General features: G+C 41.2%; 2 protein-coding genes across 5 annotated transcripts in view; one reads left to right on the forward strand and one right to left on the reverse strand.

Moving 5' to 3' along the window:
- Window positions 1–12,982, forward strand: part of enc2 (ectodermal-neural cortex 2) — a 28,271-nt gene extending 15,289 nt beyond the window's left edge. For 3 of the 4 annotated variants that reach the window (XM_079163145.1, XM_079163144.1, XM_079163142.1), the window contains 4 exons: window positions 514–619; window positions 837–992; window positions 1,106–1,523; window positions 9,980–12,982. In XM_079163145.1, coding sequence (XP_079019271.1) covers window positions 514–619; window positions 837–992; window positions 1,106–1,492 — 649 coding nt within the window. In that variant the 3' untranslated portion in view covers window positions 1,493–1,523; window positions 9,980–12,982. The remainder of the gene's footprint in view (window positions 1–513; window positions 620–836; window positions 993–1,105; window positions 1,524–9,979) is intronic. The other variant, XM_079163143.1, reaches the window with a different exon arrangement.
- A 435-nt stretch (window positions 12,983–13,417) lies between these two features.
- LOC306699247 (uncharacterized protein) overlaps window positions 13,418–27,364 on the reverse strand; it is a 109,061-nt gene continuing 95,114 nt past the window's right edge. The window contains exons 37-47 of the mRNA XM_079163801.1: window positions 26,200–26,282; window positions 25,924–26,115; window positions 25,455–25,601; window positions 25,129–25,199; window positions 23,208–23,252; window positions 22,113–22,163; window positions 21,817–22,011; window positions 21,400–21,681; window positions 19,956–20,075; window positions 19,626–19,839; window positions 13,418–18,397 (exon numbers count right to left, since the gene is read on the reverse strand). Coding sequence (XP_079019927.1) covers window positions 18,339–18,397; window positions 19,626–19,839; window positions 19,956–20,075; window positions 21,400–21,681; window positions 21,817–22,011; window positions 22,113–22,163; window positions 23,208–23,252; window positions 25,129–25,199; window positions 25,455–25,601; window positions 25,924–26,115; window positions 26,200–26,282 — 1,459 coding nt within the window. The 3' untranslated portion in view covers window positions 13,418–18,338. The remainder of the gene's footprint in view (window positions 18,398–19,625; window positions 19,840–19,955; window positions 20,076–21,399; window positions 21,682–21,816; window positions 22,012–22,112; window positions 22,164–23,207; window positions 23,253–25,128; window positions 25,200–25,454; window positions 25,602–25,923; window positions 26,116–26,199; window positions 26,283–27,364) is intronic.

Raw genomic sequence — 27,364 nt, forward strand, 5'->3', positions numbered from 1 at the left:
GAGCAGCAATTAGTATCGGCAGCAAAAAAATCATCAGGGATCTCAAAAGGTTCTATTCGCCGCCTTTTTTATTTTGTACTGATCCGATCTATGATCCGTTGCACCGATACATAACACAAGTGTCTGCTTGATCGTGCATGACAGTTGTACCCAATAATGATTTTATAGTAAAGCTTAACTTAATGGCTGCAATGCCACTTGAATAACCTTGCTTTTGCAGTGACTGTAGCTTTTTTTGGAGGGACCCCCTGAAAGAAAGACAGTTCATTTTCACTATTTTATTGACTATAGAAGTGAGCCCAATGTGATTAACAGTCATCAGAGGGACTATTCTGATCACAGGTTTTACCCTCCTCTGCGGTTATCTCCTCAAATTAGCGGACAACTATGGAATTCTGGTCCCAATCAACTAAAATCTTTTCCAATGGACATCCCTGCAGCAAAATCCTAGGTCCATGAGGGGTCAAAAAGATTGAGAACCACAAAAGTTAATGTGGGTCTTCTCCTCTCCAGGTTTGGCCATGGTTCAGCTGAGCTGGAGAATAGTCTCTATGTGGTTGGAGGTCACACAGCCATAGCGGGAGTTTTTCCTGCCTCTCCATCTGTCTCCCTAAAACAGGTATTGACTTATTTTTAGGAGAATAGTTTCATTTTTTAGTCTATATTCATACATGTGTGTCCCGTACACATACAGCCAGTAATGTTATTGTTATGTGAAATATCTGCACTGGTCTGACTTTGACTCAACTTGCACACATTCTTCAGCTCTAAGTCATATGTCTGTTGGAAATCAATTATGAAATGTATTAAAGTGTGACTGTATAACATCCTCCTAGGTGGAGCGGTATGACCCCCTCAGTAATAAGTGGACTATGATGGCTCCTCTAAGAGATGGAGTCAGTAACGCAGCCGTGGTCAGTGCCAAACTCAAACTCTTTGTTTTCGGAGGGACAACCATACACAGAGACAAGGCCTCCAAGGTTGGTGGATTTGTACGTCAACCTTCCTTATAGTTCCTCACAATTCACTTTCTAACCAACTAAATAAAACTTCTGTGGCTGAGACTACACTCTAAAATGACTGTCTACTATGTCTCTATATCTAGGTCCAATGCTACGACCCCGTGGTTAACCGCTGGAACATTGCGGCCGAATGCCCCCAGCCGTGGCGCTACACGGCGGCTGCCGTCTTGGGCAGCCAGATCTTCATCATGGGTGGCGACACCGAATTCACCGCCGTCTCCGCCTACCGCTTCGACTGCGAAACCAACCAGTGGACCCGGGTCGGGGACATGACGTCCAAGCGGATGAGCTGCCACGCCGTGGCCTCGGGAAACAAGCTGTACGTGGTCGGGGGCTATTTCGGGACGCAGCGGTGTAAGACGTTGGACTGTTACGACCCCACGTCAGACAGTTGGAACTCCATCACCACTGTGCCTTATTCACTGATCCCCACCGCCTTTGTCAGCACATGGAAACACCTACCTGCCTAAGTGGAAGAACACCAGCAGCCAATAATTCCAGGTACATTGTCAAGACGGACCTTATCAGCAAAATAAATGTAGTCTAGATTTGTTTCTTTATTACGTGCGTAACTGCAATGATTGTGAGTTGGACTCTTGAGGGCTGCCAAAACAAAGGTGACCTCACTCCACACTGTGCCTGAATGCATCCTTTGTACACACGCGTAGCTCTGAATCTGCTGAGTAGACATTGTGTTTGCTTCAAATCTTACATCCCACAGTGGATTTGCTTTCCCCTGCACCTTTGCATTGAGCGGATATGGACTTTTCCCTCGAACTCAACTTCAGACTTGTTTATTTAGCTAAATTGAAACCAAAACACACATGTGGATGAGGGAGCAGTCTTTCAAAATGAAATACAGACTTACATAATTAAGGCTACCCATTTTTTTTACCTATTCTCACTAAAATAGGTGGACCTCTCTTCAAATGATCATCACTTTAAAACCAGCGAGAGAACCGTTCTTAAAATATATCGGTTCAAAACATTCTCTTATGCTTAATGGAACTGTGACTTCATATCCTGGCCTCCAGAGCCCTCGCATCACAGTCAGCACTTTGCAGAGAATAACGATGAATGATTGATGGGAGTCTGGCCCTGCGTCTCTCCAAAAGAATTTACAGCACTTTAAGTGATTGGTGTCACGTGGAGTCGCTGCAATTCAGTACGGAAGCACAAAAATCCACGGTGTTTATAAAAGCTCTAAAACTGACTGAGTTTTTGAATTTACAAGTTCAATTCTTGCTCTAAATAACGCATTAAAATTGAATGCAGAATATAATACTAGTAGTTTGAAGAGAGTCAGACTGAGTGTATTTGTCTCCCGTTGCTACAGTGATGTACAGGACTGGGTTAGGTAATATGTTCAACAGAGCTTCCACACGTCACAGTGGCTCTAAATTGCTCGTGAATGTAAACGTGAATGGTTGGTGGTATGTCAGCCCTCCAGCCCAATGTCAGCTGGGATTGTCTCCAGCCCCTCACAGCTCTTTAAGGATAAGATGATGATGATGATGATGATGATGATGATGGATAGATGCAACTGGACATAATGGCAAATATACATTTTTCTTTATGTTTCTCAGTCCAGTTGTTGTTTTTTCTTGGGTCATGATAATCAACAATATTGCCCAAAAGTCTATTAATGTTTCCCCTGCGTTAGTACAGGCCCAAAATTGTTTTTTAAAATAATGCCATAGATATTATATAAAATGCACTCCAGTGATCCACCAATATTCACTCTGCAGCGTCGCACCCCTGTGAGTCTGTGAATTAGGCACGTGCCTGGGATTAGGTCAGTTGAACAAGTGATGTGAAGAATAACGTTGTCAACAGCCTACCGGTTACAAACCGGCTCGGTAGTGAATGACACGGGCCCAAACGCGTCGGAACTACCTCTTGTTTTAAACGGCCAAACGCGCACCGGAAGCGCTACGAGCATAGGCTGAATATAAGAAGCGGACGTATTGGTGACGTCACCCATTGGTTGGTGGACTGCCGTTATGAAGCCTCGAGTTCGGCGATTTTGCCGTCGACATCTTGGATTACGGAGATCGCAATGTTGTGTTTTTTTTTTTGCTCAACTGATGAACGGAAGTGACCACGTTTGGAATGCGGAGGAGTGACGTAGAGACTCTGTATACGTCTCTGGTAGCAGCAGCGACCTGTCAATCACAGTAAGCCCGCCCTAAATCATACCCTGCTTATGGTCTGTGTGACTCTAAAGGGACCATAATTTACTAAATGAACATCATGCTGTATTGAAGAAGACTTGAAACTAGAGATCGAGACCATGAACTCATGTTTACTGAGGTAATAAATCTAGTGAGAAGTAGTCATTTTCTCATAGACTTCTATACAACCTGACCAATAATTACTCTTTTACTGGTTAAAACGCCATGTAACGTAAATGTAGTTTGTAACTCAAGAATTCCAACTCCATCTTGATCTAGTTTAACTTTTAGCCATATCATGTTAGTAACTTAATCTAATCCGATTTTATAGTTTTGAACCAGGACCTTCGATTATTTAGATTAAGGTGTATCTGTACTACATGAAAAGGTAGCTATTTAGGTACTAAATAGCTACTGAATAGCTACTGCTCGTTCTATGGTGTTGGCTTCTCACATCAGGTGCCTGCAGTGCAAATGAGGTGCATAAATGATCACCTTCAGTGCGCTTGGGCTTTTTTGTGTTTTGTGACAATACAATAATAACGTCATTATTTAGTTCAGTGTGGCTTTGTAGCACAAAGGCAGTAAAACTGCCTGTGCCAAAGCACACTGTATAAAATCCATTGGGCTTAATCATGCTAATAATAATATTAATCCGGGCTAAAGTACAAAAGTTTGGCACGCTTCTCCTCACACATCGTTGCCAACACTTGCGCAAAAAATACATCAAAACGTGCGGCCTGATCGGGAATAGTGTGATTTGTGTTTTCTAGAGAGATTCGCCCCGGGGGTTTTCCCGAAAAACGGAGCAAAATTTCTCCATTCACTTGAATGGGGTTTCGGCATGAAGAGAGCTTAAAAAAACCACTTAACTTTGGGCCCGTATTGACTAGCCATACATTAACGTAGAAAAATGATTCAAAGTTTAAAACGTAGACAAAAAGCTGCACTTTATTGAGCCAAATGGACATTTTGATAGCTAGCACAGTTTTCATGAAGTCAATGTTTAAGTTTCAGAAAGATTTTGGGTCCGTTTCAGATTTTCTAATGGTTGTGTTTTGCACTGCTCGTTAAGAGCTAGAGTCAGGACATAACTGGCGGAGCAGGAAAATATTCTGTGATTTTTCCAAACAAAATGCTCCAGGTCCCACAATTTTTACTCTTTATACACCAAAAGCCTGGAAATGTTGTGCTGGTCGCACACAACGGTCTATGGAATCCAACAGACTTACACAATTGGCTCAAAGAGCCGCAGAGCGACATGAACTCCATCCAACTGCTCCATTAGACTCCATGTTAAATGTCACCACTCATTTCTCAAAGAAAGCAGACGGTACCAGTTTTTGTATATTGCTCTACAGCTCACATTTTTAACACCACAAACATAAAAACCACATCAGCGCGGTCGGCAGAGTCTTATCTTTCTCACGGTATCCATATTTTGGCACTCAGACTCCTGCTTTTTGTTAAAAGGAGAAAGGAGTTTTGTTCAAAATCACTGTTTACTGTAACGTTTCTTAATCCGTCTGCTTCTAACACCATGGCAAACAGTTACGCACGCACACACACGCACGCAAATGACTTGGATATATTCAGTCAAAGGCATTGTTAGACCTCCTGTCTGTCTCTCTCACACGTGTGTGTGTGTGTGTGTGTGTGTGTGTGTGTGTGTGTGTGTGTGTGTGTGTGTGTGTGTGTGTGTGTGTGTGTGTGTGTCCTCTCGCCCACCCTGTTGCAATGGTAATTAAACAAGGCAATACCACCATTGTATTCTCTACATGTCTCTCACAGTGAAACACACAGAGCATGTGGTGTACCTTGAAAATACATGCTGAGTTACTACCGGTAATATCGGCGTGTGTATATATTGGGACGTCTTTGGACAGTAGAAGCCACACTTCAAAATTTCTTGTGACATGTTCTAGTTTTAATTTAAACTAACACTCTATCTCAAAGAAGGAAATAACGAGAGTAACGGGCAAACCAGCTTTAATATTGACGTGGTTTCTTTTAGTGCTGTGCGGTGGATCTGATTTTTGCCGCTGTGGCGTGTGGTTCATGCCACCTCTATTCTAAGACTATAATCACTTTAGCACATGTTGTTGTGTGTGTGTGCATAGTGACCGGTCTATGCTGAGGTCAAACTGAGAAGAAGCCGTCTTCCTGAGGTTCTGTTTCTTCTGTTCTCCTCCTGGGACTGCAGCACATAAATATCTTCCATCCATAATCCACCCACTGATGCGTACTCTCCTAAATCGTCAGCTCCACACACACACACACACACACACACACACACACACACACACACACACACACACACACACACACACACACACACACACACACACACACACACACACACACACACACACACACACACACACACACACACACACACACACACACACACACACACACACACACACACACACACGCTCTTCCCTCTTCACCCGCCCCACCACCTCTTCAAAAATTCATGTTATGAAACCGGAGTCCCGGAGCAGCCTGTTCCTCCCAGCACCATCTTGTCCTGTGTACTCCCTCTGTGTACACTACATCTTTAAATATGTATGTCACGTCTTCTCCTATCGCCAGCTTTTCTGCCATTTCCCCCTGCCCTCGTCTCGGTTCTAGTTGTGACGCAAAGATTTGTGATGGATCATGCTGGAGTTTAGTACCACTTCCAGCACTCGGGTGCAGCAGTAACAGCCCCCTCCCATGGGTCTCCACTGAGCCTGGCTAATTGAGAATTGACTGCAGGCGATGTTTGCATCACTTTGTTTTTATGGTTATGATTTATTCATCATCAAAACAGGACATCGAGGCAAAGACTTTAACACTCCATTAGCATCCATGTTGCTCATATTGTTGTTATGATTCACTTATCTCAACACCAGGAATGGGTTCAATCCATGCAGATTCCCTTAGCAGGGGCCCGGGTCCTAATGGCGTGGTACGTTGTAGGAGAGTAAACAATAACTGATCTCTGATAACTCTCGACAAGAACACGTATCGACACATTCGGCACAATCGCGGAGATCTAGATTACAGGAGCGGTGGCGTCTTCCTCTCTTTGTTGCCTTTACACATCCCGGCTTGACTGCTGGGGTTAACGCTTCAAGGTTATCAGCCAGAACAAGATCAATCGTTGTGGACTTGGATCTTTTTTGCAGAACAGGTGAAACAGAACTTTCTAGGGTCCTGAAGGGACCGACGGCCGTGCTGTATAGACTTTAGGGGAAGCCATGGGCACCTTTTAGTGTTTGTGTAAGACGCACCGTGCCTTCGATCAACTCCAATGTAAACTCATCTGTGCTGTTATTATTGCAGTCAACTGACGTAGTATTAGGTGCAATAATATCGGTGGTCGGGAGGGGAGGTTGGGCGGGTCAAACAATCACAGGACCGTCATCCAGGAGTCCCTTGTTCGGGTCCCGTGTGAAACCAAGTCAACGACTTCTTTCACCTTGCTTTTGTTATGTAACTTTCGTAGCCTACCTAACACCAGTTATGGAACCAGCATACTTATTTTATGCAACAAACCTGCTTGTTTTAACCCAAACCAATGTTTTCCTAAGCACAAGCAAGTAGATTCGATGCCCAATTAAACCTTAGAACTAAGAAAACCTACGTTGGAGGTATATTTATGAATGTAATGAGCGGAAACTTTGTTTCCTGTGAACAGGGAAGTTTATTTTGAAAAGACACCATGGGCGCTTAAAACTGACTAGAGAAGAACCTAGAGCGTCATAGTTTGAAGCGTTGTACCAAGCTGCGGTGTTTGATGAGTTTGGAGTGAGAATGTGTTCGTCATGTAGTGTCCACCATAACAATTGAAACCCTGTTCCAACTTTCCAACAACACAGTTACACTCTTTCCGCTACTTAATCTCGATAGGACAGCTGCAGATTGTGCAACTGTGGACATTTGAAATAAAATAAATGCTTCATATGGTTTCCAAGTAGAGTTCAGAACAAGAAATGTCTATTTTTGGCTGCTTGGCTATGAATGGTAATGTCAGTTGGTCGCAGAGATGGGCAGTATTTCTATTACTTGTATTTGAAATACATATTTCAAATACTTTTGAGTATTTTGTAATTTGTATTTGATAGGGCCGATTAAAAATCGAACGTAATTTGTAACAAACTACTTTAGAGTGGAGTAATTTTGTATTTAAAATACTCAAAATACTTTCTCCACGAATCAAGAAACAGTTCACGAGTTCAGTCTTCAGATCTTCAAGTTCAACGGATTGTCTGTCAAGTTAAATATTGTATCTGAGTGTGACAGATGTCAACTAGCTTGATGTATAACTTATGTCTGGGTCTGGCTACATAGCCTATTGTTTATACATGGTGATGGTTATAATATCAAGCTAGCGATCGATGCTAGCATGCTAATAACGCTAGCATGCTGTCTAGGCTAGTGCATAGCCAGTGTTTAGCAAGTTAGCTTATCAGTCGAGTAGCTAGCTATAGGAAGAGGGAGATTGGGAGCTTGTATGTCATATGTGATGAATATTTTCTTGTTGATACAAAAAGTATATGGGTTGTTAAGTCCCATTAATATATATATATACACAAACAAACAAACAAACAAACAAAGTAAGTTGTTGTCTTTTAATAGCTTTGCTTAGTTACACTGACATTCTGTGACTGTTCTTCCTGTTTGTGGGGTTCACCAGAGCTTTGTGTACATTATATAAACCTGAATGCTCTGCTATACCAAATTGTGAGAAAACGGAAAATCCAGAAAAAAGTATTTCCTATATTTTAAATACAAAATACATGTATTTTGTTACATTTGGCAGCAGTATTTAATATTTTGTTGTAGTACATTTATTTGGGGGTATTTTGTATGATGTATTTTTGCCCATCTCTGGTTGGTCGGGTAGTTAGGGTCTATGGATTGTCCTGACTTTTGGTGCAGACAGTCATGGTCCCCTCCAGGATAAATTGTGGTCACTTTGACCAGTTTTGCTGGTATTTGTTCCAAATCCAATGATGTTCCCATCTACCTCAGCTGTACTGTGATGTGTTAATTAGCAATGCTAACATGCTAAGCTAAGATGGTGAACGTGGAAAACATAAGTGTGTTAGCATGCTTATGTTTGCATTTAGCTCAAAACACCACTGGTTTAAGCCCCACAGAGCTGCTAGCATAGCTGCATGCGGCAGAATGTGAATTTTGACAAATATGAATTAGTCGGTCAAGGGAGAAGAACTTTGGGTCACCGCACTTTTCTTCAGACGCAAGAGATGCTATTCAGTTTTACAGCCTATCGTGGCCTTTTGGGAAAGTGTTTGTTCAAGTTTGTTTTTTCCCCATCATCTTTAGTGGCATACTTTTTCTAGGTGAAATAATGTATTTCCACCTTTTTAAATGCATAAATTGGAGTCGGAGACAAAAAGCTCCGGTGTGTCATGTATCCTGAGGGCTGTGCCAATGAAAACACAACAGGAAACATAATGTGCGCTGATAACTGTCCACTAGAATGACTCAAGATTGTTCAAATGTTCCATGGTAAGAAAAAATAATAATAATAATAGAAAAAAATATTTCGCACTACATTTTGGTCTGTGACTGTGATTTAAGATTAAGAAGCCCTTCTTCTTCAGGCAAGAGCTGTTCACCCAGGCTTATGATCACTTGTGAATATGATCGCTTTAAAGTATCCCTGCTGCCTGTCATCCCCACTGCATTACACACACACACACACACACACATAATCCTTACTTCTCTATTTTCCAGCTCAGCAGCTCATATTTTCACTGCGCCTGCTCTCAAAGCTGCTTTTTCTTATTTTTTTCTAGTCGGATGTCAAAATATTTCATAATATATAACGCAAATCAGTTTTAATGTGGTGCTTTTTCTTATGTTAATGTCAGGATTATATTACTGAGAGAGAAAATCCCATAGATACTTAGAGCTGAAGTGTCGGCCTTCTGGAAGGAAGAGGAGAGAAAGAGGACATCTTAGGAAGGAAGCAGTTCACAGTTTGTCGGTAAAAAACTATGAAACAACGAGTCGGCATTCTGCGTGGTCCCAGTGCGGTGTTTGCAGAGGAACCACCTGCAGATCTATCGATATAGATCTATGGGTATATAAAACCGGCACACCATATTTTTTTTTCCCAATACAATACATTTATTTCATGAACAACAATACTTTTTTGATACTTCCACAGCTCTAAAGCCGCACTCATTAAAGTGACCAATGACCTGGCTGGCATTACGCCCAGCGCTACGTCACATGTCGCTCCATGGAAATCCAAAATGAACTGAGAGGTTCACAATTCACATCGTTTTTTTTCGCAGCGCGACTGAAGCTGGATATTTATTCTTTCTCATCCTATATTTTATTTTCAACTGAGATGAAAGTCATATTACAGGATGTTTCTTTTGGCCCCTGACTTTGCCTTTTACATAAAAGTATTCTTCCGTCACCGCTGAAGTCTCTGAGACGGCAGAGGGAATGTTATGTGACTATTCTCATATTCAGGAAATAGTCTGTTGCCATATCGGCCGTAAATTGACAGCCGGCATGTTTTCAGCCTGCTGTAAAACACCGAAAAACATGTCGGTAAACCAACTCTGAACAGACGTGAAAATGAAACCTTGAAGCTGCCCTCTCTCAAACCGTATCTATTTGAGATCTTTTACAGACAATGAAGGAAAAACAATGCATTCTTCATCAGAAACACTGAACCAGTCGCTGCAGATGAGAGAGAATCATTACCGAGATGTTCTTTGATTGAGGACGGCACTGATCTTTCTCTTTCAGGTTGATTGTCCTCTGAGAAAGGACTCGGACTGGAGGAGGAGGATCCTCCGAGACTCCAACCCCTGCAGCCGGCCGAGGCTGGAGCTCCACACGGGACCAATCCTTTAAAAAAAAAAGAAAATAAATCTGCACCTCACAGACTCTGGATCAGTGCTGGGCGGCGTGGTGAACAAGCCAACAGGCACAGCACAGGTCTTAACACACAAAGAGAGAATCACTCTCAGTCTGATGCTTCCTAGATAATGTGATACTCCACAAACAGACCCTTGTCTGGTGGACGAATGCTTTCGACGACCGCTCATACAAACCGTTGTTTATTTCTTACAGGGGGAGGTTTGTGTGTGTTTCTATAATGTCTTATTAGTTATGAAATTCACTACTAAAACCATTCCAGTGTAAAGACAAAAACACTTAATTGATGACAGCATTAACATACTTCAGCGGTTTCCCTTAAAAAATACAAAGAAACCCAAATGAAATGGTTCCTGTGAACCTGCACCCAGTAAACCTTATTTCAGGTTGCACTGCACACACTGACTGTGTTTACTAGTATTGCTACCACATGTGCACCAATACAGTGTTAATGAACGGGCTGGGTTTGAGAGTTTTAGATCCCATCATCAAAGAGGATTTAAACTCTCTTTATCATTAAGAAAAGTCTGGCTGATTCTTCTTAAAATGTATTTTTACAATTACCGGTGGATCAGCATATCGGGTAACTATCAGTGCACATCAAGAGAATATTTGATTCTTTTTTAAATTTGGGAGGTGTAAATTAAATCTTCCTGGTGGATGACCGAATGTTATTTGTATGTTTTTATTGGATGCTCTGCAGTTGCATCAGAAATATAAAAATAATAATGTACAGTTGGCACAATTAGTAAAGTGAACATGTTAACGCAAAACATGAACACAAATGTGTTAATTAGGTAGTTTTTGACCCAAAAAATAGATCCATTACTAAATACTCTGCTCACTTTATGCTGCGCAATTGACTGTCCAAAAGATGTTGACTTCCATTCATTTTCTCAAAACTGAGTACAGGGAATTCTGTAGAGCAGACTGTGAGAGATAAATGGAGTCCTCCATGAAGGGTATAATCATTCTCACCATCTATTCAGACAGCACTGCAAAACAGCCAACACACTACATGGTGGGAAAATGGAAACAACACTAGAAAAATGCACCAAAAAAAACGACGTCATGTGTCTTCAATACTGTTGAAAGTGGTGAATTATAAGTTGAAGGATGCAGTAAATGGAAGACTTGCCACACCTGTAAACACTAAAAATATTGAAGGGTGACTGAAGAACGAATGCTTGTTCTTTATTAAGAATTGAACCGTTACCATAAGATGACTTGTTAGTTTGCGTTGGATCTTCTGACCCGTGGTCACACTGACCTCGTACACTTCTCATATACAGTCTAATCACGCCATCTGACTTTAACACGCCACATATACCTTCTGCAGGCTGCGATACATCCGTTACCCGTTGGTTAAACGTTTTTGCAACCGCATTAAAGGACAGAATTGCTTTCCGGCAGCTTTTACGAATTCCACAAGGCTCGTCTCACCGGGGTTTAGATCTCGGCCCCTCTACCGCTCCGACAAGTTTGTAACCACCTCGACGTATAAACGTAATCATTTCATCTGTATGTCTCTACTGTCCCAAACATTTTATCTTTGGGTCCCAGGTGCTATTTTTTTATTGTGGACTTTTGAGCACTGCCTTTCGATCGTCATGTCAAAGGATTATTTTTAGCATTCTTGTGTTAGACTTATCATTACTTTTGGAACTTGAAACAACATAAATCATTTCGGTAACATTACTAATTTCAGGCAACTAATCAAAAGTATACAAAGGACGGACAAAATAATTCCAATTCTATAAAATAAAGACAATGTATCATCTCTCTATGCCTCACACATTTTATTTAAAGTGACAAAGTCAATGGAGAGCGATGAATTGTTTTTCCCTCCGGGTGTGGGCGGGTCTTAATTGCGCTCCATCTCGATACAGAAACTATTGGATGGTGATTGTGTTAAGTTCTTGGCGAAGACCTACTCAAACCCGTAGTGTCAACATAAAGGACCAAATATCTCTTTAGGTCTCATGTGAGACGCAGTAACAGATCTCTGCTGAAGCCTGGACGTTTGCCCCAAAAATAACCTTTTAAATGACAGGAATTTTCGTTTTCTTTTTTTACTTTGCTAAGCTCTAAAACAACGTTTTCCAATAATTTCTGTACATGCATTTGCGTCCAAAAAAAATACCTTATTGGCACAGGAAACGTGTGGGAGCATGATCTGTGGATTAAACTAAAAGGCAGAAATGACAGTTGGGATGTCTCAAGTTGCACATGCACTCCTTTGTATTTCCAGGAGCATGTTTTAGTGTTTAAGGAACACGTGGAAGTGAAAGGCAACAGGGCTGCTGGTGTCGTGTCGGTCATGGGGAAAGTCTTTGGTTTCGATACGTCATTCTACTTGTGCTTTTTACAGGATGAAGAGCACAGTGTGTCCTGCAGAAACATCACTGCCAAAGAGCCGTTTAGAAGCTGAACCCTGAACTGATTTATATATTTTTAATTTTTCTGTAACACCTATGCACTTTTGATATTTATCAATGCATTTGTTAGCGGTGGTGTGTCCCACAGGTGTGGAATGTTTTCTACACGCTGGAGATAACACCAGCTGTCACAATATGGAGGAAAAAAAGACGGCACAAAAATGGATGAACGAGATTTCTGCAGGACACAGAGATGCACTCTAAAGTGTAAAACGTGGCTGATCCGTTGTATCGTCTCTGTATGTGCTGGTGTTGTGAGGCCGCTGTCTAACAGTGAAAAGAGCTGCACAGAGACCTCAGAAATACTCTCCACCTGTTCTTTAGAAATTTGAAGTGAAAGTGTTTTTGAAACAATATGGAAAAACTGAAAAACTTCTTGGAGGAAAAACAAAGAAAAGTAGGTGCTGTATGTTTTTACTGGTGAAAATAAACAACTCACTTTTTCAACTCTGCGTGGTTCTTGGATGTGAAGGATGATGAACGTCTCACTTTAGGTCAGAGAACATTTATTAGTGTTTCAGGGCAGTAAAGTAAAACTACTACTACTACTGTTTGTTAAACCTCCTACCTGATATTTTTAAGTTTTAAGCAGAAACCAGTTTTGAACTTTGACATATAATCACAGTTATGCTGGTTTTTTATATATATATATATATATATATATATATATATACACTTTTCACTTATATATCATGATCAGTCATTTGAATTTTTTCTTTGTCTCTCTCCCGCGTATGTTTAACTGGAGTTGCAACACATAATACACACATTTGATTGGCTGTGATGTGATTTACAACGCACATAATGAATCGGTGTGTTTCCTGGACCGCTAAAGTCAATCTCCTCATCAAAAGAACCACAACATGGGTCGCATGACAAACACCATACTCATTTATTTAAAGAGAGAAAATTACTGTACATTTGAAAAACAAGGAGATAAATAAAGCTTTATTATTTATAATTAAAAAAAAGAATCATCAAACTAAACAATCCACAGTTATCAGTACTTTGGAAGTTCAAATTTGTACATAAAACATATTTACAAAATTTGTTGCTTTGCCCTTTTTTCTTTGTACATAAAACGAGAAAAATAAACATTGTACCTTTTTGTTTTTAGTACAAATACATTTCAAAAAGCTCACAGTGCAAAAACTGTGAGGTTTAATGTGAGTGCGTAAAATTCCTTGTGAATGGTTTTAGTAAAATTCTAGTGCACGCTGAATGGTAATGTGGAGGAGGAGAGAGCAGGGCCTCAGACCACCACTAAACTCACGATTGGACATCTTTCTGTGATTTTAGCTTTTTATGTTTCAGGCATCCAAAAACTGCAGATTGGGTGTTGAACTGCACAATGGCAAAACAATGGAGAACAGCCCTAAATACATCCTCTGACTGGACTCATTTTCACTTATTACAAATTACAGGAAAGTGAAACCCACTGAAGGATGTCACTTTGGGGGGTTATCTGGACCAGAGAGGGGGCTGGATGATGAAGTGTAAATTAGTATTTAAATGAATCTCCCTCTTTACAGCAGGACTCATATGAACGTTCTGCTGTGATGTACTCTTACTAAGAAAACATCACTTGAATCCTCTGTGCCCTTTAGCTTGAAATGCAGAACAGTGTTGGAATAAAGATAAATGAAAAAAAGATAGGACACCTTTTTTTTTAAAGGCGAATAGATTTGGACTATGTGCTTGATAATCTTTCTAAAGTTTCAGACAGCTGAGGCAGCTGAATTTATACCAAATACTGTGCATCAGTGGGATCTTCAATAGTCATTAGAAACATACTTTCAAAAATACTTGCGGCACATCCAGATCCAACACATTAAACACATCAAAAGTAATAAATTAAAAGGTTTGCGATCTTAGACATTTATCTTTTTAGTTTTTTGGATCCATTTCACAACAGTTCATCTACTTAATGCATGCAAGGCTGGATTTGTAATTCAGTTCGACTGGAATCCCAATTAATATATATATATATATATATATATATATTTTTTTTTTAAGGCAATTTTTACATGTATTGTTGATATTTTTATCACTGAAAAGGAAAGGAAAAACAAAATCCATCTGAAATGCTGCTTCTAGCCAACACACCATGTAAAGAGGCTGGTGTAGCTAAATGTAGCTTAAAAGCTAAGGACAAATAGTGTCCCGTTAGCGGTGGTGTTAAAGGATAATCACGGCTACATGATTTAACATGTAAACTGACCCGTGTTTATGCTCATGGGTAATTTTTTTTTTTTAAAGCTGTACGCCACAGCTGGCTAGCTAACTAGCTCTCTAGTCTTCAAACTGACGTCAGCGGTAAAATTTGAAAGCTAGTTTAGCGAGCAAAAGCAGGAGGAGAGGTTAGCTAGAGAGCTGAAGTAGCGTGTTGTTCAAAGTTTGAGGTTCCTGTCTCAATGACGGTTCTAGCGTTAAAGCAAACACAGTGTTGAATTAAATATCCGTTGTAGACGGAGAACGATTAGTTAATGCACAGACATGAAACCAAAAAGAAATATTTTCGCACTTTTACGCTCGCCCTATGCGCTCAAAAGGGCGCACAAAAAAACGTTAAGGCACTAATGCACACAACAGGTCACTCGTTTGAATCCTACTAAGGCTGTGTGGTACTGAAGAAATATTGGGGTCATTTTTATATTACTGTTGAAGGAACTGGTTTTTGATGTGAATCGGTGGGATAAAAAGCTGTGTTTTGTTCTCGAGTCTCCGAAGGAACCCGAGTGTGTTTTCTTTGGCCTTGAATCGGAAGACTGAAAGGAAGACCGACCACCGCTGGTGATCACACACACACACAACAGTGAGAGGAGCGTAAGAGAGCTGCGAGTGGATTAAGAAATGGAAGAGTTTCAGCTGGAAATCTGCTCCTCTCAGCAGCACGGCGGGAAACGACACCGAGGGCTGAAATATTAATCCCCGGACCCCTCCTGTCGTTAAAGCGCTTCTCAGCAGAGAACACAGGGAAAAATCAATGCGGTGCAATTCTAAAGCCGGGAGTTATTATTATTATTATGGAGAGGGGGTGAACACAAGCTTCGGGGGCATCCGCCCTGTGCTGGCGCGGTATCAATGCCGGCAGGGCCGTGGAGAATAACGAGTGCGGGCAAACATACGCAATGAGGTGGAAGGCTTTTGAAGAAGGGGTTAGGTATTAACGGATACCGAGCTTTGGATGTATTTGTCCTTTTCAGATGCATTTAAAATGACGGGGACATCTGCAATGCAATGCAGACACTCAAAGGGATTATAAATACATTTAAAGTATCTGTAAAGTTCTTTTGAGAGAAACTATTTTTAAATAGTTATCCTCGTTTCACTCTTGATCCAAAGGACCTATGAATTGTCTTTACAATAAAACAAAAAAATATGTTATGAGTTATGGCCTTGCTGTTTATCCCGAGTTCAATTATTCACACTGAAGTTTCAGTTAAATTCAATTAATTCAGGATTGTTCTTCCAAATAATACAATTCTGGCTCTGGATTAAACCTGGCTCTTGGTTTATACTGTAAATTCTCAAATAATGGATGTGAAATAACGGCAAAAAGACTAATTGAAAAAGTCCAGTAAATATACTAGACACCCTCAGTACTCTGAGCGTACCAATACTAATTGATTCAAATTTGTTTCTAAATAAAAGACCTAACAGACGGAAGAAGTCTTGAACGGCAACAAACTAACATGACAAATGGAAGTGGAATCAGAAAACAAGTAGTGTCCTACTAAAACACTCGGATCCGATGTGCTTAAAAGGACCAGGGGAGGTTAGAAATAAAAGGCCCGTCTCTGCTTCTCTGTTACACTGAGCTAAATAAAGGCTCCAGCCACTATTTGACAATGTACAGTATTCATGATTGCTCTATAATGATTGGTACTGATTTATGCGACAGTTAGCCCTATAGGATTAATTTTTCTGACATGACTTATTTACAAATTTGAATGTAGACTCAATGATTGTCTCTCTTTGAAGACTTTCTACAAAGTTGGGCTGGGCGATATTATTATTATTATTTTTTTTCTCATATCAATAATTATGACATAGGGGCAAATGTATACAACATTACTTGTAAAATAATCAAAATTGATTTACATCAACATGGATGTTAGAGGAGCTCAGAATCGTGGCAAATTCAATCTGCTGATGAAGACGCTCGATGTGGTCGAAAGCTCCGGGAGAGCTGCTAAATGGATCTTGAGGGAGGATTGTTTCCAAAGTCGAGAGTGAACTAGCGAGCTCAGTCATAGTGACATTCGACGAGTGAAGCCCTTTAAATGTGTAAAACATAAATGACAAAATTCATTTTGTTCTGTATCTTAACTCGCCGAGAGTCGTTCATTTTGACCGAAGAAGTTCACAAAGACATTAACATGATATGATTACCTCATCTCAAAAACAAATCCAGGACAAGTCGATATATTCTGTACTGCTGCTCTCAGGGGGCGACGCTTTCTTTTATAATTCTGTCATTTCCAAATGGTTTCCTAGTAATTTACCACAAAGAACGGTGTCAAACTATAGGGACGTGCAAAACTGTAATTACTTTCACAGTACAATTGAACATATACTGAAAATAAAGTTTGCAGTAATGAAAGGCAGATTTACTTGGATTTAAATGGAGCTAAACTATTAGGGACGTTCCCATTTCCCCTGTTTAGTACCAAATTACTGAGACTAATCATGATTCAATTATTAAGGGGGAAATGAAAGACCCTTAAGCATCACTCTCTCGTGTGTGTGTATATATAAAGTGCATGTTTAAAATCCCTGTATTCCCCATCCTGTTGAGCTGCAGTTAAAGTTGCACTGCTGTGATTGTCACACCGAAAAAGGCGATTAAAGATGATTTGTTGAATGATGAATTTTTTAGAGATTGGCAGTGACTTTCCGACGACCTTATGAAACACCTGCTTTGAGCGTTCGCTACACTGTGGTTGCATCCATCAGACAGAGACTATATCGGAGACTTAAGGCACTAAAAGTCTTTGGTGATCATTCCCACTCTTGTGTCTCCACAGACTCATCCGTCTCTCTCTGGTGGCCGACGTGTCGTTGATCGATTGCGTCTGGAAGCCTGCGGCCTTTGTTCTGCACACGGTGACCACACATGGTGACCTCGTTCGGGGGTTGCTATCTGCTGACAACACCGGGTGCGGCGGTCTGTTACTCCCTAGACGGATGAAGCCGGAGTTGAGGCAAACGTGCGGACAGACGCGTCACACGTTGGATTAAAAGCTCAGCTTGGGACTCAGGACTGTGTAAACTGCTCCCGGAGGAGTCACCGGCACCACAAAGCGCTAAAAGTGAAGTTAATTGAAAGAAATGGCACTCGTTGGTTTGTGTTAAAGCTACAGTTTGAAGTCTGGAGGAGATTTGAGTGTTCTCCCGACAGCTGGGAGAATTAAAGAATACCTTTTCCTCTTGTTTGATCCTCCTTGGCATCTCTTACTGATGGAAGGTTGTGGGAAGGGGGGGGGGGGGGGGGGGATTCTTGGCGTATTTGTCGAATAGATGTCCCCCTGATTGAATCACCAGCTCAACATGACTTCACCTGGAGACGCAGTGAGTAGGTCAGAGTTATCTGTTTTGCCTGGGATGCATGCAGGTTAGTTGGACTGTCATCCCTTAGGTAGGGACAGTGTCCAGAGGACAGGTAGTCTGCAGAAAAAGACCCCATGTGGGCATTTCATATCCAAATAGAGAGTTAGGGGGACACTTGGGGGTCCTGTCTGCTGCACTGGCCAGGTTAGAAGTTCACATGCGAGTCGTCCCCGTCCTCAGCAGAAGAAGATGTCCCCGTCGTTCTGAGGATCCGACATCACTGCAGCTTTGCTTTCTGAAAGAGACACGAAGACACAAATCATAATCTGGCCCAGAAATAGTCCAGCACATTAACATAATAAGATAAAACATGTTAGTCAGTGAGTTTTAGAGGAGCTGGTAGGTGGATTTTGTTACTTTTGGACAGAGCCAGGCTAGCTAAATCCCCGTTTCCAGCATTTATGCTAAGCTAGGCTAACAATCTCCTAGCTTGGTTGTACGGATTGTAAAGCCCTCTGAGGAAAGTTTGTGATTTTGGGCAATCCAAAATAAATTGAATTGAATTGGCCTTAACGTGATATTTACTGTACACTAGAGCCGTGTATTAGCAAGAATCTGGCATCACGATACAGGGGTTACAATTCAATACAATTGAGATACTGTAAGCAGGGCGACGTATTGCAATTTTTCAAAACTAATATTAGGAAAACTATTATAGTGCAGAAGAGAACGCACCGTCATATGCATATAATCTGAGCAAAAAACCAGGGTTTCAATCTGAACAGTGGGATCTGCATTTGCATTTATCACAGATCCCTGTGACATCATAGCATTGCTTTCTGTGCTTACTGAGCCACTGTCTGCCACAAATCTTTAGATGTAAACTATCTAGAAAAAAAATCAGTTTAGTGTTTTTGATAAGTGATACAGTATCACAAAACATTATATTGCAATACTCAATATTTTCTTGCCTACCTTACATTAAAATGGTATCAGCCGGACTCTCAAGGCCTTTATACACCAATGGGAATGAAGAATAAATGACACAAAAATGTGAAATACTTCTGAATATTATATGATCTCGGGCTTTTATTGTGGAAGGTAAGGACGGAAAAAGTGGATCTGGCGTGCGCTGCCTTTGTCAAGGTTGAAGGGAGTAATAAAGTTTGCCATCTTTGTTTAGAGCCTCCGGATTGTTGATTTATAATCCTCATAACTGTATGCACAACTCAACCCATTCGGTAAAACGTGATTGGTTGATTATTCAAAAGCTCAGAAAAATCGACCACTTTTTCGCCTCGTTATGCATGGAAGTATTCATGACAAAACCAGCAGTTAAAATATATATATATTGACGTGTGAATTAATCGCAAGAAGAAGAAAAAAAAAGTCATCAGCTTTTTTCTCGCCCATTCATTTCCCAAATAGAAGAAGCAAAGCGATTCTGTCTTCATATTAAGATATATTCCAGGTGAAGAAACAAGAGGACCGGTTAATACCAGGATAGACTTTGTTCATCGCACCTGTCTGTGTCTGCTCTCCTTTGCCCTTCTTCTTCCTCTTGTCTTTCTTCTCCTTGGGTTTGCCCAGCTGGAGCAGTCTGTTGGGGAGCTGGGACTCCTTCTCGGCTCCCTGAGACTTGGAGGAGGACGAGAAGGGGTTGAAGTTTTTCCCCATCCTCTTGGATCCGATGCGGAGGAAAGGCTCTTTGGTCGGAGCGGAGGATGAGAGCTCCACCTGTGGTACATCAAGAAAAAAAGGACCGCTCTTTTTACTTGTTCCGAGACTCGTGGAGCAGCCGACTAATCTGTAGGTAAACACTGGTTTGATCTCCTTCTGTCAATTATTTGTACCACTTTTTGCTGTTCTGCTGCTTCTTTTGAGTCAAGATCCAGAGACCCAGAGCTGTGGAACCTTATGGACTCCTCAGAGGTAGTGGAGGGAGTCCGCTGGTACCGCTGAAGCTGCTCCGACTGTAAATTATAGAGACACCAGAGACATGGTCACACACGCACCGATAACCCAGTCGTAACAGCCTTAAAGGGAACTGCTACTCCGTCCAGCTGTCAGAGCTACCATGGAGCCCACACTGTCACTAACTTTCCACCCGTCTTCTTATTATAGGATGAGTTGTGCATCTCTAGAATGATGTCTTGACTTTATTACTTCATGCTTTCACTGATATTAATGCTCTTCTATAACCTATGAAAGAATGATCCATTTTCATGATCTGTTTATGTATGACCTCCTGATTTTGTAGGTCTTATTATTTCATTTTATGTATTTGTTTTTGTCAAATTAGGAATCGTTTGATTATATTGATATTTTTTGTGAAATAAAGAATGTCCATACAACTGCACTCCCTGCATAATTTTTTGGAAAAAAATCGATTTCAGAGAGAAGCAGACAAAACAGTCTACAATATGCGTTTAAAGGATAAATGGAGGATGTCAAACTGATTTAGCAGCAAATACAGGTTAAATAAATAACGGAATGAAAATGAAATGAATTTCAGGAACAATACTGTTCCTTTCACTAAAAAGGAGGTCATTCACTAAAAACAAAAAGCAGTATGTGTAGAAATTCAGTATACCTTCAATAGCTAGCATAGCATAGAAGTGCTAATGCTAGCTGATGATGTGCTGACGTACTCCGCTAATGTTAGCTCCATAGGTTTTTACATAGAAACGTAACATAACAATTGCATGAGAGTCATAGGAGCAGAGCTGGATAGTTGTCAGCCGGGTGATGCTACACTATGATTGGCCAGTCTGTGTTCCAGGGGGCGGGACTTGGAGAAAGGTCAATTGAGTGTTTGTGGGGTATCCCCATAAATTTGCGACAATTTGTGACAAATTGTAGAGCTAAACTCGTGTTTGATGTTATATGGTTACAGCTATGGTTATATTCATGTGTAAAAATTAATTCACAAAACATACAAATCAAATATGATCTAAGAAAATTAACTGAGTCAGAATTTATGTGACACTTTTTTCGCAAACATGAAACGTGACAAAGCCAGTAGTAAAAAGCTGTCCTCTGAAAGTATGGTGATAAAATAATAAAAAGACACTAATACGTTGCAGCAATTGTTTTTAGTCTCATTGTCAACAGTGTCAGTGTAAAGCAGAGAGCAGCTCTAATCACACAGAGGACCAGAGGGACCCGTGTGGGTGGACGTCTGCTCCGACTACAGCAATGGACTAACATGGTCCCCCTTGTTCTGACCCAGTTCACATTCAAATCTCTGCATCATTACTGGACTCTGCATGGAGACAACCCCCCCTGGACTCTGACCTTGTCTCTCTTCATGGCCTCCAGTCTCTCTGTGTCTCTCCTCAGAGCCTCCTTGTCTCTCTCCAGCCTCCTCTGTGCCTCCCTCAGCCTCTCCAGCTCCACCTGGTATTCTTCTTTCCTCCTCTGCAGTGTCTCCCACTCCTCCGTCACCTCGCGACGCCTCCTCCTGGTCTGCTCCTCGTCCACCCTCAGCCTCTCCTCCTGCTCTGCCAGACATTTCTCCTTCAACTCCCACGCCTTCTCTCTCCTCCTCTTTTCCTCCTGGTGTGCGGCCTGCTGTTTCTGCAATGAACCACAAAAGAACACAAACTCCCATAGATGAACACAATTTAAAAAAATAGAGCGGACAAGGCTCGAATGGCGCCATGATTATTATGTGAAAGAAAGACTGAAGAGGAAGTGGCAGTGAAAGTGAACCTGCAGGGTGGCCGCCTCCTGCCGCTGCCTCTCCAGACTCCTGTGTTTCTCCTGCTCGATGAGGGAGGAGGGGCGGGATGAGGAGGACGACGAGAGCGAGGAGGAGGATGAGTGTCTGGAGGAATTGGCAGTGAGCCGCTCGCTCAGCGTCTGTCGCTGGTCCTCGATGTACGAGTCCTGCTGGACCACCACGGCCTGGAGGCAGGAGAAGAGGAGTTAGAATGAAAGTCAGATGTAAACAGGGCCTCTGTGTGCATTTGTGGTATCTTTTTTTACTAGAGGTGTGTCGCTTGTACCTGGAGTGAAATCAGCAGGTCGTGGAGATGCGTCACACTGTGCTGCACCTGCTGGAATCACACAGCGTTAAATTACATCGAGGTTTCAGGTAGATTGAGCTATTTTAAGACCCAGCAAGTTTGTAGATGGCAAAAAAAGAAAGAAGATAATTCGAGTCTTCTCTAAACAATGATGCCAGCAAATGTGTTCAACTTTCATTCTGACGTAATATTAATGACCAGCTTTTCAAAACAATAGTGTGCCAATGCTTGCTGGGTAATTTACATCAAACACAGGCGAAGACCAAAGTCATAAAACAGCAGCAGCACTTAAAGTTGTGGCACAGTTATTTCAGATGAATGAGACGTTCACAGTGAAAACGTCACGACAGTGAGGGCAGACTATCATCGAGGAGAAGCCAATGGTATATCTTTGCTAACTGAGGACGTCTGTAAGTAACAAAATATGCTTGTTTATCTATCGTAATGTGTGGAAACAAGCCTTTATAGAGGGGAACAAGGGCCATTTTTTAAAACTGTATATTACTCTGGAGGCTATATAACATGAAGGAAGAAAATACTGCAACCTGCTAATGTACTTGCATATTATGCGGGAGTGCCGGGATATCACGAGGGGCCGCGTCATCACGGTAAATGGTAACTGCCTGCCGCTGGCGATATGGATGCGATATACTTAAACATGCTGTCACTCTCTGAATCTATTTTATGCAAACAGTAAACACTCGTGTGACAGGGAAACTGTGTCATATCTTTCTGACTTAATTCATCTTCCAGTAATTGTAGTTTATGCAAGCGCTGAGCATCTCGCTCTCAGGGAAATTGCGGCTAGCAACACGCACGACACATTATGTTTGGTAGCTAGCTAGTTCGATAGTAAGATAACGGCAGCTTTAGCTTATACCATGAACACAGTTCTCGACTTTTGTTGACGAAGTAAGGCTAGTGGTTCTTCAATGTGGAAACTCTAACCTATGCCATATTTACTGTGTAGAGGTACGGTTTCTGTGTTTCTGGCTACAACTTTGCCCTGCAGTGAGTGTAAGAAACAAGCCAGTAGGGTGGGGCAGGTTCGAAACAAGAAGCCCACACACTTACCTCATTGTTTCTCTTCAGCAACATCTGAAGGCTGGCAGTGGCTCCCTAAGGCACACACACACACAATTCATATGACTGTTTACAGCACATTTAATATCACACAGCCATACTGTAATATAATGCTAGCAGAGAGCGTGTAAGGACTGTGAGCAGCAGTGAGATATTGGGAAGGCACAGAGGAGCATATGGAATATTATTAGACATTGTTGTGGCCCTTATAAATTTTCTTGTTTCTACAGCCATGCTAGCAGCTCTGTGAAGCTGCATTTAGACACAGACAAATTAGCCTTTAGCTAAAGGCTAATTTCAGCATGTTAACACGCTCACAGTGATATTGTTAACATGCTGCTGTTAAGCAGGTCAAATGTTTCCTAAGGTCACTATTTTATTTAACATGTTAGCATGCTAACATTAGCTAGTTGAAGTCCGGGTATCACCCATGCGGCAACCTCCGGCTCTGCAGAGTAGTTAAGTCGATGTGGAAGTGTCTTAAAACGTGCATTCTCTCTAATGACCAGCAGGGTCTCCAGCAACTCCTCCGGTTGCAAAAATAAATCTGATTGTATAGAAGTCTATGACACTAGCGGTGAGTTTGCAGATTTAAACCAGCTGAAACTTCTCAAGTGTGTCAAGCGTTAAGTAAAACTGCAGTAGCCAAGTCTTTGCTTTGTTTGTTCAAGGCTACTGTAGAAACATGGCGGTGCAACATGGCGAACTCCGTGAAGAGGACGCACTCCGTATGGAGATTTAAACTGCTTCCTCTAAGCTAACAATAACACAATGATTCTTATTTTCAAGTGAAAGACCTGAATTGAAAATGTTTAAGTACCAAAAGTACACTTTATGCAGAATATCCCATGTGAGAATAATGTACATCCTATTTTATTGAATCATAATTATTGATGCATTAATATGTCCATTACTTTAATGTTGCAGCTGGTAAAAGTGGGCTTTATTTTTTTATGTACAGTCTTATTTAAAATGTATTTATAATAAATGTATTCAAAAAAATACATGATCATTTATCTGTTGATTATAATTAGCATTATCAATGTAAATCTGCAAAGTAACTAAAGGTTTTAAATAAATATAGTGTATAGCAGTACAAAGTAGCAGACAAAGGAAACACTCAGGTAAAGTACCTCAAAACTGTACTTAAGTTCATAACTTGAGGTTTCACCACTACTAACTTATCATTAGTTATTTATTTTATAGGTAATACAAATCAATTTGTCCTTCCAGATAACAATATTGATTTTAACAGTAAAAATGTTTTACGCACAAATACAGGATTCATCAATATTTTCTTGGCTGGATTTGTTCATTGAAATGTAGAACTCTCTCAGACCATGTGAACACACAATGGATGACGAAAATGTCTTAAAAAATGTAAACACAACTTTCAACTAAATGCAGAGTATATTAAAAGTGCAGTCATTAAATAAGGCTTAACTATAACTATGAAATTGATGCCTTTGATCCTCATCAATTATTGTCATACTTAAAATACTTGACTATAAAAAGTCCCATTCCTAGCTTGCAATGGAGTATATGAGAATCTCCATAGTGAAATGCAACACTTTGGGGCTCCATTTGTATTTGTAGTGCCTTGTAATTGCATGAATTTATTTGAGAATGTGTTTGTTTCCTTATATAAAGAAATCAAATCAGAATAAACTGATTAGCGAATTAAACCCACTGGGAGTGTGTTCACCGGATAGTTTCACAGTTAACCAGACATCTCACTGATGAGAACTGCGGGAATTAACCACTGGCTCGGAAACATTTTCATCCATTCCTGCTTTGTTTATCTAGTACACTCAGTGACACCGACATCCATTTTTCAAAACAGATCTTGCAACAAAGTGCTCCCATAAATAATGCATTGGGAGATGCAAATATGGGCAACACACACACACACCTTCTTCAACACGCTGTCTGACTCAGTCCTGCGGAGGTCCAGTGATTCCTCCCCCTCTTCCTTCTCTCCATCTGGGGACAAAGAAGAAAAGAGGAGCTGAGAAGTGCATCAGTTTTTTTTGTCACAGCAGCCAATATGTGAGATAAACCAGATGTCATGTTGTCAAGATAAAAAAAATCATTCCTCAAAAAGGAATCTGAAACAATGTACATCAGCGCTGACTCAGAACTGACTGTAGTACACCTGCATTTAAGCGGTTACTTAAATGGCATTTAAGTAACTGATGACCAAAAGACACGATGTATGTGTGTGTGTGTGTGTCTTACTCTTGCTGCTGTTCATCTGATGACTGTCAAAGCCGCCGAATGTCTCCGCTCTCCTGGGCAGACACACCGGTCCTACGCTGCCCCCTGTCAGGCCGACTGGAACGCTGCAGCCTGCTCCACTGTTGACTAAACCGTGCAGGGTCTCCACTAGAAAGACACACACACACACACACACACACACACACACACACACACACACACACACACACACACACACACACACACACACACACACACACACACACACACACACACACACACACACACACAGGGACACGCACACACACACACACACACACACACACACACACACACACACACACACACACACACACAGGGACACACACACACACACAGACACACACACACACACACACACACAGACACACACACAGACACACACACAGTTTCATCTCTGGGACACGAGACAATGCCATGTGACCTCAGAAGCCTCGCTCGCCTTGCTCACCTTCCCTCAGGGTGTCCTTCATGATCGGCTCCCCCTTTGTGACGTCGTCGGGCGCGGCCATGAACAACATCCGCTCCCTGACTGGTGGATTCGTATCGTCAGGGGCGGGACTACAGTCGCCCAGGTCCCGGAAAATGTGGACTTTCTCCTCCAATAAAGAGATGATCTGCTCGTCTTTCCTTCGTAGAAGCTCTGGAATGAAACACAAGAGTGATGAGTGATATTAACGCGAGGGCATCGAGCAATAGAATATAATACTGTGGGGGGAGGGGTCACCTCGGATCTCCTTTGCTCTGTTCTCCTGCTGCCTCCTGTCCTCTTCCGTCTCACTGGGGACTCCCTCGTCCTCGTCTTTCTCCCTGTCAATGCAAAAACATGCCCTCAGTGTGAAGCTCAAAAGTTATCAAACAAGTTTTATTCTCGGACCCAACAGACTGAAGAGCTCTTTAAAAGACACTGTGCCATTTAAAGAACGTTTCAATTCAAAATCATGTCATAGCTTCTCCCAGCTGTCTGCCTCGTCATCTTAGAAGACTTCATAGGACTCTGAAGCTTCCCGTCCCCTTTTAGGTGTTTTTCTTTGAAACAAATGAAAATATCTCAGTCCATGTTTTAATGAAAAAACCTTAGGGTCTTAGTTTTGTAATTTTGGTCATCGTTTCTTTTCTTTAAGGAAATCTTTTTCTCACTCACTTCACTCTTCACAAACACTACTGGTGTTTTTTTATGTTGGTGTTGGGACAAGCCTTTTGCTTCCATTACATTTCACTGACTGTAACTTTAAAAACCTGAGTTATAATATTTTTTCAGTAACAAAATGGGAAATAACAGTGAGGGCCCAGCACGCAGAAAAAAATACATTACGTTATACAAATGACACCTCCTGTGTGGGTGTGGCGGGGTGTGTTGACATGTGACGTTAATGTATTCACCAATAATCAAGCATGCGTAAGTCAACAACCCACTACTTGTTCTTAAAAGTAGCACTTCGTTGTTTAGTCTTGGTAATCCTGGAGGCAACTTCGTGATTTGTGATGTTGGGCTGTATAATTCGGATTGACTTGCAATAATGATCTCACCCATCGACAACTGGAATCATCCGACTGCTCTGACACATTTGGTTTGAACAAACATTACAGACAATTTATGCTGCTATCCCACAATCCCCTTTAAAATAGTTTGCATTTCGAGAATAAAGTCAAAATTGTGCTAACGCTAGTAGTTTTACTTACTCTAAAAAGTTCAACGTTTATTCTCAACATTTCAACTTTACTCGCAACAATCGACTAAATTCTAAAAATGGTATTTCAACTTTATTTTCGATATGATATTTTAACTTCATTCTGGAAATGATATCTCACTTTATTCCCAACATTTCAACTAAATCCTTTAAATGGTATTTGGACTTTTTTTTATATACACTACCGTTCAAAAGTTTGGG

This window comes from Pholis gunnellus, assembly GCF_910591455.1.
Source record: "Pholis gunnellus genome assembly, chromosome: 7".
In the NCBI taxonomy this organism is placed as follows: domain Eukaryota; kingdom Metazoa; phylum Chordata; class Actinopteri; order Perciformes; family Pholidae; genus Pholis; species Pholis gunnellus.